The 11407-nt window shown below is 45.6% G+C and overlaps 1 protein-coding gene across 2 annotated transcripts in view; it reads right to left on the reverse strand.

Annotated features, from left to right (window-relative positions):
- Galnt7 (polypeptide N-acetylgalactosaminyltransferase 7) overlaps positions 1–2684 on the reverse strand; it is a 128312-nt gene extending 125628 nt beyond the window's left edge. For both annotated transcript variants that reach the window (XM_027394087.2, XM_027394088.2), the window contains exon 1: positions 2490–2684. In XM_027394087.2, the coding sequence (XP_027249888.1) occupies positions 2490–2615 (126 nt within the window). In that variant the 5' untranslated portion in view covers positions 2616–2684. The remainder of the gene's footprint in view (positions 1–2489) is intronic.
- Positions 2685–11407: the final 8723 nt, after the last annotated feature.

Raw genomic sequence — 11407 nt, forward strand, 5'->3', positions numbered from 1 at the left:
AACAGTACAAGACAGAAGTGGCCTGGCTGGACAGAGCCACAGCACAACTGGTGGTGGCAGGGGCAGAACTTTTCATTTGCTAAGGTAGGTCAGTCTGGCCTAGCTCAGGCCTTCTGGAGGGATCAAAAGAGGCCATGCATGGACTCACATCCAAGATCAGCAGGGTCTCACAATGGATGGAAGTTATCCACAGGCACACAAGTACAAGGCAGTGGAAAACCCAGTAGTCAGCCCTTGAGTCTTCCCTAATTGGACTTCCCTGTTCCCCCAACACTGGTTCTCAAGCACCCTCAGGTTGGCTTTTATTATAGGGAAGTAACAGTCCCTGATTTATACTCTTATGACATCTGACACCTTAAATTGCTTTAGGTTACTATTTGCTGGTAAGTTATCTGCTGACATGTAGCATCCCTTTTATTACTGTGCTGGTAAATCTTGGTCTATCTTTGGCAAAGCATAGAAATGACAAGTTATACTAGATCCACTGACAAACTAATCAATACAGTGAAAAAAAAATAAGCTACGCTCATCTCATAGACAGGTAAGCACTATAGTTATTACATATCAAAACCAATAACCTATCTAGAAAGATGTTATGATACACCTCTACTTCTTTTTCCAGCGTCTTGAGACTAGAGTCTCATGTAGCCCCAGTTGGCCTTGAACTTGATATTTAGCCACTAGTGACCTTCTTCAGCCTCCCAAACGCTGGGATTATAGGTAGGCCTCACTTTGCTGGGCCCAATTTAAAAGGGTCAGAACTACAGGACATTTTGAACTCTTACTAGCTTTGGCAGATTTTCAATTTCCTTCTCAGAAAAATGGGGGTTAGGATTTCCAGCACTATATTCAGCACTTTTATATAAAACGGTATTTGATGACTTGAGAAAAAATAAATTTCAATATTCATCTCATCAAAACACTGAGAGCAAAAATGATGTTTTAAAAAAATCAGCCATCACTCAAAACACACTGAAAAGGAAAATTTAATTGTCTTATCAATTTAGGTGACTTAGGTGGGGCTCCACTTCCGTAGTAAAGTGAGCCTCAAGTACTGTAATTTACAGATTAAGCTGTGACATAAGCAACAACTGATAAGGGGACCTCCTCCTAGGAGTCTTCTTGGACGGTCACCACAAGCTTTTACACTCAATTCCCTAACGCTAACTTTCCAAAAAGTAAAGTTAACAAAGTACATCACTTCGATGCAACGCTGATTTTGCAAAAGGCACCTGACTACAGACTCCTCCCACGGCTGCTCAGCTTGTGTCCCGGAACCCTTGGTGGCTTCCACTCCCTTTGGCGTCTGACCTGGACTCCAGGCAGTGGGCATGGAGGGCTGTGGGGGTGGGGTGGGAGGGAGTGAGGAACTCGAGGGGGCTGTAACGGTTCGTTTTGCTGAGGATGGGGGTGGGTCAAGATGGGGAGGTGGGAGCAGTGCAGTTCCGCGCCGCCAACTGCTGGGTGAGTATACGCAGTGGCCGGATCCCGGTAACTAAAGTTCCGAGCAGCTTGACTAAACCCTCAAAGCCAGGCACTGTCAAGGCTAACACCAGCGCCAAGGGCGGCAGACGGATGGGTCCCAGCGGAGCGCGCCTCTCGGCGTCAGGCTGCTGGTGCAGGCAGCGAGGGGCAGCCAGGAGCCGGCACAAGTTAGGTCCTCGGCCGGAGCAGCCCAGCCGGGGCCCGGGAGAGAGGAGCCCGCTCCTGATCCGCAGGACAACGCGGGAGCGCCGCGGGCGGACGGGGGTTCCCTGGCGCGGGGACGCCAATCCGCGGTGGAGACCCGCGTCTCCCCTGTCCGGGAATCGAAGGGGCAGCGGGTGCCGGGCGAGGCCTCGGAGGCACGTCGCTCCGGGTTCCCGGCCACGGGAGTTGCGGGGAGGCGGCGCCGTGGGCTGGAGCCCGACGCGGACAGCCTGGGGGCGCCCCGGGGGCGAGCACCCGGGCTGGGCGGGGACCGCCGGGGAGGCTGGACCGCGGGGCCTGCTCCACCGGACCACGGCGGCGGCGCCGGCATCTCGCCTCCTTCAGGCCTGCACGCGCCACAGGCCGCAGCAGGGACCAACCCCGCGTCCCGCCGCCGCCGCCGCAGCGGAGGTCGCAGCTCCGAGTCGGACACCGAGCAGCCTCGGTTCCCGGCACCCGACTCTGTCCCGCGATCCCGTCCCGGCAGTCCCGGCGTTAGAGCGTCCGCCTCAGCCGCCGCCGCAGCCGCCGGCGCCGCAGCAGCGCGGGTGACGGCGCTGAACCCGGGGCGGGGACGCGCGGGAGGAAGGGGCGGCCAGGGGGCGGGGCCGGCGGCCAAGGGGGACCCGCGGCGTGGGGCTAGGCGCCCCCGATCGGCCGGCGCCGGGCCAGCACCACCTGCGGAGCTGCGGCGCCCACGCGGCCGCGACCCCACCGCCCCTCGCTCCCGCCACACGCGCGCGCAAACAAAACAAGTTGCAGGTCGCCGCTGCCGGAGGGGGGCCGGGCGGGTCACTCACCCTCATCCTGCTCAGCGGGCTCGGGTCGTCGGGCGGCGAGGACAGAGAAGACCAGAGGACCACCAGCCCCAGGAAGCTTCCCACCACCAGCAAACTGCGTAAGATGAACCCGATCTTCAGCCTCATCTTCCTCCGGCGGCGAGAGACACACAGCCTGGCGCAGCCGCCGCCACCGCTCTCCCCTCCCTTCTTCCCCCTCCCCCGGCCCTCCTCCTCCTCCTCCTTTTTCCCCCACCCCGATCGCTACGCCCGCCGCCCTCCCCACTGCCTGCCCTCTCCAGCTCCAGATCCGGAACTCCCCTCGGCTTTACCTTCCCCTGGCTCGCCCCTCCGCCCCCTCCCCGCGCCTGCCTCTGCGTTCCGCTGCCGCACCCCCCTCCCTTCTGGCGGCCTCCGCAGAGCTCCGACCGGCCGAAGGAGTGGATAGCTTCCCAGGCTTCCCTTTCTACCTGCCCGCTCTAGCTCCGCAGTCACCCCCCTCTCATCCCCCCGAGACCGCGAGAACCCCCCTGCGAGTCCCTAGTAACCTTGGAACTAACTTAACACTTTCCCCCAGGTCTGGTCTTAGCCTTTGCCCTACGGCTCGGCTTCCCCAAGCTTCCAGAGCCCCAAACTTTTATAGGTATTGTAGATCGAGACTCTGTCCTTGACTCCCCCGAGCCCTCCCAGGATGCTGCCACCCGTCGCCCCTCAGGTGGACTTAGGTTGTCCTTCCCTTCCTGAAGCCCACTGCCCGGTCTCCCCTGCGTGAGGCTTGCAGGAAGCAAACCAGGAAGTCAGCTACCGCTGCTGCAGCAGTAGCTCCACGTGGCTGATTTATAGCTGGATTTTTTTTTTTTTTTTTATTGATCTTGTTTTTTCACAAGGCTCCTTAAGGAGGTGGATTTGTAACCGAAAGGCCCAGGTGAGATGTGCAAATACCACAGAACTAAAGAGAGCTCACTGGGAAAGAGAACATTACCTTTTCCCTTGAGCTAATTAGAAAGCCAAGTCGACTAGCTAATATGCAATGCCATCCTTGATGATGAACTTCTAAGTTCCTACTCTGGGGAAAGCGGATTCGGGTTTTAAAACATTACACACAGTCCCCATTGCTTCTCTCACAGCTGATTTTTCCAGGAAAGGCTATTGGCAAATGTTTAGCTACACGCCTCTCCCTTGTACATTGTGCCAAAGATGTCAATCACTTGATATCGCAGTCTACAGTGTGTGCCATACTCCTAAACCACTCAATTTGTTGAACAAATGCTTCTTGATAGCAGGTTTTAGGACGGCGTAAACTGACCTTTTTAATCCTAATATTGCCTTGTTTGCGTCTATTTTGCTTTTAAACAAGTGAAGCTTGGTCTTTTTAGTTCACCTGAGTGATCAGCATTACTGTATGTACTCTCATTGAGTAAGAGATAGTTTTCCATTATTAGGAAAACGGGAAGCCCACACGTTATGATTGTGAGCATTGATGGGCAGATACACGGTTGAGAAGTAGTGCTCATGGCTGAAGTGATGGGAGCCCCCCTCTACTGTCAGTATTCTGAGTAGACCCTGCCACTTGAAATACGGATGAAAGGCCAAGAAGTTAGAAATTGATGAATAGGTAATATGGTCGTAAAAGCCCGTGTACCTCTGAGTTCTTAACATTGTTTAAGAGACACTGAAAGTGTACCTTAAAGTACATGTTTTTCACCACATTTGCTGGCAGGCAGCCTTTGTAGAGAACGCTTTAGAAAATGAGAAGCTACATTAAATGATTGGGTCAAGAAAAGTCACACTTAGCCTCTCTGAGCCTAGAGCCCTTATCTGCCAAAATCATGATTATAATACTTCACAATATTGTCAGAAGGAATAATTGAGGCCAAGTGCACATGAAAATATAAAGCACAGATAATGCGATGGGGTAAGTCTTAGTGGTTATGGGCATAATTCTTGTGAACGCCACAGCTATTACTGTAGATAGAGATTGTTACTCTGAGCTACTCTGACTTGTCGATCCTTGTGTAATGTTCACTGAAGAAGAGAAAGACTAGGACCTAACGGGAGAGATAGAGTATGAACAAGAGAAGCACTGGTCTCTGAGATGTCATGAAATCACACAGGGCCTCGGAAGTAAAATTGCAAAGGAATAAACTTTCTGAGCAGGTAGTCTATGCAGAACAATTCATGTCTGACGTTTGTCATTTCAGCTTTGTATTGACCAAGACTGGTGTTCACTGTTCTTAGAATTCAGAGCAGGTTTTCTCATCTTGCCAACACACACAGTCTTTGCCAAACAGTACCTCATGTTTATTACAGAAATGCTTTCAGAATTCTACGGGTCAGAACCTAAAGGTTTGGTAGTTTTTAAAATCCATCCCCATATGAACTCTGCTAAAGAGGAACCCCCCACAAGGAACTAAGCCCACCTTTGGGTTGCACTCCTCTGGGGTTCCCAGCATGACCCTCATCCTGTACCCAAGCTGGAGGTCTGTTCCCAAATGTCACTGCTTGCCTTCGGGGTTTTGTACAGGGATTTCTTTTCACCTGCAGTATCTTTTGACACCTTCACATTAAGCTTCAATGTCAGAAAAGCTTTTGTTCTAGATTCATGTGTTCCTCTGCACCAAGACATTGGCCAGGTACACTGCCTTCCATTCCATTCCTCCCTAATAATCACTATGTTTTGATAGCTTAATCTCGGCTTGTAAGTAAAAACATGATGCTGGAGACTCGTCTGTGGACTTTATTGTATCCCTGTGGCTAATGTGTAGGAAGGGCTTTAATATTTTTGGTGAAACACTTTAGTAAATAATTGGATTAAAAACACAAAGGGAAAAGAGCTTAGAAGAGGGCTTAGTCATACTTTAGCTTCAATTGTACTTTACCTAGAAGCTGTTTTTCCAAGAACAAAAATTTGGAGGTTTTATTTCATTAGATCAGTGATTGTCTTACAGTAGTCAGTATCAGTTGGTAAGCTGTTGTTTGCCTATTGATAGTGTACTGATAGTAGGTAGGTACTCTACTGATAGCCTACTTAGCTACTTGAACCAAGAGTCAGAGCTTCAACTTCAGATTTCCCCCCTAATATAGATAACTAGTTCTATCATAAAATTAATGATAATACTTGTGTTGTGCTCATCTGGAATGAGAAACTTGTCATTTGATGAGATAAATGATCTCCTGTAGTGTTTTGAAGGCAAAAATGCTAATTTAAAAGCCCCCTTCGATTTCATACTACAGAATACCACCTCTTCATAACTGGGCACTGTTAGGACCACCTATAATTCAGAGGCCACACTTAGCCTTTTATTTAAGAGGTCACTGAAACAATTTTGTCTCTCTTCTTTGAAACCCCATCACTACCCCTCTGTTCCTCTTAGAATTAAACCTGAACACCTTGGTTTGCCCCAGAAGACTTCTGTGAGCATGTGCAGCTTTGTACCTACTTCCTTACCTTCATTTTCCATTTTAGTTATGGCCACATCAATTTCTGTTTCCCAAGCAGTTCAAGTTCTCTCTCACTTGTAGACTTTTGTGCATATTACTCCTTTTCCTAGAACATTCATGGTGTTTTTTCTTTTACACCAACTGTAACAAACTCTGCAATTATTCAAATTTCTGATTTACTCTCACAAGCCCTTTACTTCCTTGCTCAATGGAATTTCTGCTTCCTGTAAGAGTGACCTGGAAGGTCCCTTTCTGAACAGAGCTCAGTTTTTGTGTTCAACTGTCACCTCAATTAGACCAAGTTTTTAAGAGCAAGGACTGTGTTGTCAGTTTAGCATTGGGTTCCTAGGATGATGGCAGTGCCTTTCATGGAAGACGGTTCAGTACATGAGAGGGGATGGGAGAGTGTATATCTCTTGCATTCACTGGTAAACCACTGGAAACTTTGCACACATCCTGTATCATAAACTAATATCTTGAAAGACAACTATATCTGAATGTTTGCAAAAGTATTTTGTTAAATCATTTTTTTCTCTTATTTAAAGAGGTAGGAAAGAAGGGAAAAATGTTCTACACCTTATCCAACCAACGTGTGTACTACCATTCCCAGATAAGCCAGAAGTTCATTCAAATTAACAATTTGCTTGCTGAAATGAATATATGTTGCCCAGAACCTTATGGTCTTTAATTGAGAACTTAATGCCCTCAAAACGAAAAGGTAGTCTTTTACTGGTACTGACAATCACTTTTTTTTTTTTTTAATGAAATGGGTGGAATGGAAAGAAACTTGCAGTAAAAGGGCTGGAGAAGCCACCCTGCCATTCGGAGCTAGAGGTTTGACTAGACTTCTAATATCCGTTTACAGATTTGCTTTACTTGGGTTCTCAGCAGTGGTTAAGTGATCAGAAAGTCTCCACGACTGAACTTTGTCAAGGCATTACTGTAAATCCTGTTACAGTGTGTGCGTATAAACGCCGGCCTCAGCAAGCAGACAGGTAGCTTCAAACAGCTGTCAGTTCATTATCACATCCTCCAGAGATCTTGCTTAGTCAGCTATGCCCTGGACCTCGCTGGCTTTAATGGGCATAGCTGATACAAGACAAACCAGCCTCTGTCTTGTTAATAATGATAATATCTTAGACACAGAGTGCAACCCTTCTATGAGAGGAGCGGAAAGAAACAGTGTCAGTAAAGGAGCCAGAGAATCAGCACTTGGAATTTGTAAAATGGGAGATGAGATATGGCTAGACCATATTGGGCGGAGTCTTGATACTCAAAGTCTCTGGAGGGATGGGAAGGCTGTTGAGATCGGGAGAGGAGGGAGAGGCAGTGCTCTGATCTACAGGAGCTGATGGGAAGGAACTACAGAAGTACTTTGCACTTCCCTTCACCTTTTCAATGTTTTTGATTAGTTTTAACAAGAGTGGGGCATTCTTAGTAATGAACTATTCCTAAAAGCCCTTTTAGACGTTTCACAGGAGATAGACAGAGCTGAATACAAATAAAGAAATCTGAAGCCAGACTGCAGAGAGATTCTGCAGGAAGATTATCCCAAATCCAGGAATTAGAGGCTGGACAGGAACTCATTATCTGTTGATTCAACCCTTCTGCTTTCGTATGCTGTGCTGCATCTCACTGGTGTACAGAAATCTCATCTTTTCTCCAGCTATTTTCTAACAACTGAACAATGAACAAGTATATTCTCTCTTTTATTTGAACACATGGCTCTATATTAAATGACTATTTGGAGAGTCACACCAGGGACTTGTGTGAGCCAAAAGTACTGCTCTTCCAGGGCATTCAAAATACTGTCATTCAGATAAAGGTACCTTTTGGAATATTGCAAAGAATTTCAAAATTTGAATTTTAATCACATTTCTTTTGTAGAGACCAATCTTTGAGGACTTGGCCTATTGGGATGGTTTCTGTTTCTCAAACAATAGAAAACAATTCTCTACAAACTGAATCTTTTCCGTTTTATTGTATATTAATAACTATTTCTATTTACTCAAAGCACTTTTTGTGCATGTATCATGTTAACCATCATTCTAGACACTGGGGATACAGTAATAAACCAAAACAGCCAATAATCCCTGTCCTCATGGAGTCAGAGAATAAACTGCATGTGGAAATCATTATATACTGTTACCAAATAAACTGCTGCCTCACTTGTGTGCCAAGAGTCTATGAATATTAACTTACAGACTTAGTGTATTAGAAGATACATATGATGGAGTGAAGGGAATGTGATATAGAATGCTGGGTGGGCATGGAGAGTGGTTTCCATTTTAAGCAGTTGGAGAAGGTCTCGGTTGAGAAGATGACAGATGACGTTTGAACAAGTCCTGAATGGGGATTTTGGACAAAAATAAGAGATAGCACCAGGCACAAGGAATTGCACATGCAAAGGCCCCGGGACAGGAGTGTTTCTTCTCACACAGTAGGGGTGAGATGGGAAGCCTTAGGAGGCTTACTGAAGAGGTAGCATAATTTAACATATCTAAATTGGACCACAGACTCTGGCTTCTGGGATCGGTATGCAGAGCAGCAAAGCTAAAAGCAAAGATTATATGGTTAGGCTATTTTGGCAATCCAGGTGAAAGACTGCAGGCAGCAGCATGGACTGGGATTATAACAGCAGTAATTACACTAGGTCAGACCATGGATGGATTTGATTTTTTTCCTCAATTATGGTTCCAAATAATTTAGTTTATTGTTTTGCTTCTAGAATGTAAGCAGTTAAATTAATAACCTGTAAAGCAAGTCTTTAAATACTCTGGCAAAACACATTATTTAAAGAAACCGTGTAAGCAATTACTCAACAATTTAATTAAATCTCCCATGCAACAATAGCAGGTTAGATGCCAGGCTTAATGGATATGATGAAAACAACAGAAAATGCCAGCAAAAATTGTTTTTAAATTTAAAAAAATGCATTCATGAGATAAAACAACTTTAAGTTCGACTGAACAAAGGTGTACTCCCTTCCCTGCTTTATGTTACAAAGTGCTGTGGCCAAACATGAGTTAACCTGAATATCATTTATTTTGCATTATGGATTTAAGAACAAAGCAGTTCCCAAGCTGACCCCTGACTGGAAAGCCTGATAGGTCTGCAAGAGGCCACGGAGACTTTCAAGATGAGAGAGCAAAACCTATTCGCCTGGCTTCTTTTTTTCTTTTTTTAAAGATTTTATTTATTATGTATACAACATTCTGCTTTCATGTATATCTGCACACCAGAAGATGGCACCAGATCTCATAGTGGATGGTTGTGAGCCACCATGTGGTTGCTGGGAATTGAACTCAGGACCTCTGGAAGAGCAGTCAGTGCTCTTAACCTCTGAGCCATCTCTCCAACCCCTCACCTGGTTTCTTGAAGAGAAACTTCTCTGTACACATACCCGAACCATGATTTAGGGAGTCATATCAAAAATGGCTTTTCATGCTCTTTTGCAGTTAAAACAAGTGTCAACCTGATACGCAGACAAACCTTAAAAACATTTAGTTAAACGTGACCTCAGACCAATGTCATCAAGCATCTGAAAAGTTAATCTAGTTTCCATGCTTTTTTTTTCTTTTGCAGTTTTTTTCGTACAATGTATTTTGATATATTCTCCACCTCTCCCAACTTCTTAAATAAAATGTCACTGTACAACAACCATGGAGTTCATTTTCTGTTGACTAACTGCTGAGCATGAGCCTGCCCTAGAGTGTGGTTGAGATAGCCAGTATCAGTCCATGTTAAGAAAACTGATTTCCCCTCTCCCAGTAGCTGTCAATTGCAAGCAGCTTCTTGCTTAGGGGTGGAACTTGGTCCCTACTTCCCTTTCTCTGTGCTGGGATTTGTCTGGTGTGAACTTGTGCAGGCTTGCCTCAGTCAGTCTCTGTCCATCAGCTGTTTTGTACTTGGAAAATGCTGTTTTCTTGGATTCACCCACCACCTCCAGTAATTGCAATCTTTCTGCTTACATCTCTGAGCCTTGTTAGGACTGAGTGTGTGTGTGTGTGTGTGTGTGTGTGTGTGTGTGTGTGTGTGTGTGTGCGCGCGTGCGTGCAAATGTGCTTGTATGTGGAGATCAAAGCAACTTGGAGTTGCTTTTCTCCACTTTCAGTTCCAGGGTTTAAACTCAAGTCAGAATTGGCTACAAGAGTCATCTTGCAGGCCTCCAAACAAACAAAAAACAAAAACAAACAAAAAAAACAACAAAACCAAAAACCTGTTAGAGACAATGTACCTCTTGCATGCTTACTTACATAGATCTGCCCCAAATTCAGGAATCTGCCTTTGCCTCCTAAATGCTAAGATTAAAGGTGTGTGCCCCCTCTTCCAACTAAAATCTATCCCTAAACAACTTACATCATGGGGCTAGAGAGATGGCTCAGCAGTGAAGAGCATTGGCTCTTCCACAGGACTTAGGTTGGATTTCCAGTGCCCACATGACAGCTCAAAACCTTGTAACTCCAGTTCCAGGGCCTAGGACACCTTATGGCCTCTGCATACACCTGGCACACAAGTGGTGCACAGACATGTGCAGGCAAACATCACAAAGAAACAATACCCCCCGCATTGCTTCATGCTTTGAAAAAAAGTACTGTTCTTGTCTATTTAAAAAGTGACATTTGAAAATCCCTGAACTCTCCGTATCCTGTGAGTTACAGGCAGCAGGAAGACGATACCGTGCTTTAGAAATAAGTTACAGCTAGGGACACAATAGACATTTAAGACATTTGAAGAAGTGAAAGAACTTCGAAAATGTGAGGAAAGGGCTGGAGAGATGGCTCAGGGGTTAAGAGCACTGACTGCTCTTCCAGAGGTTCTGAACTCAATTCCCAGCAACCACATGGTGGCTTACAACCATCTGTAATGTGATCTGGTGCCCTCTTCTGGCACACACTGTATATACGATAAATAAATAAACAAATCTTTAAAAAAAAATGCTAGGAAAAAGAAATACACTCAATAACAATAAAATTGTAAAGATTATGGGTAGGTTGAATTGCAGATTCGAATCATCTAAACTTTTTCAGTTGGTTTTTGGAGTCCTGCTTTTTTTCTGGTTTTGCAAAGTCAGTTTCAGACTTTCAATTCTCTTCTCTCCAAATGGAGGACATCATTTAAAGTTTAGTCCAAATTTGTTTCCTCAGTTTTAAATATTTTCCTGAATTAACACACTCATAAGGATTCACTTATGTTAATAATTGCACACCCAAATTTCAGAACAGACTTTTTTTAATGTTCATTGGTGTTTTACCTGCATGTATATCTGTGTGAGCGTGTCAGAAGCCCTGAAACTGGAGTTACAGACAGTTGTGAGCTGCTATGTGGGTGCTGGGAATTGAACCCAGGTCCTGTGGAAGAGCAAGCCAGTGCTCTTAACTGCTGCGCCATCTCTCCAGCCCAGCAGAGATTTGTTTTTTGTGTTTTTTTTTTTTTTATCATTAAATGTCCCATAGAACACTTGGAAGCCTCTTTTGTGCTTTGACATCAACATTTTC

Source organism: Cricetulus griseus (genome assembly GCF_003668045.3).
Source record: "Cricetulus griseus strain 17A/GY chromosome 1 unlocalized genomic scaffold, alternate assembly CriGri-PICRH-1.0 chr1_0, whole genome shotgun sequence".
NCBI classification, from domain to species: Eukaryota; Metazoa; Chordata; class Mammalia; order Rodentia; family Cricetidae; genus Cricetulus; species Cricetulus griseus.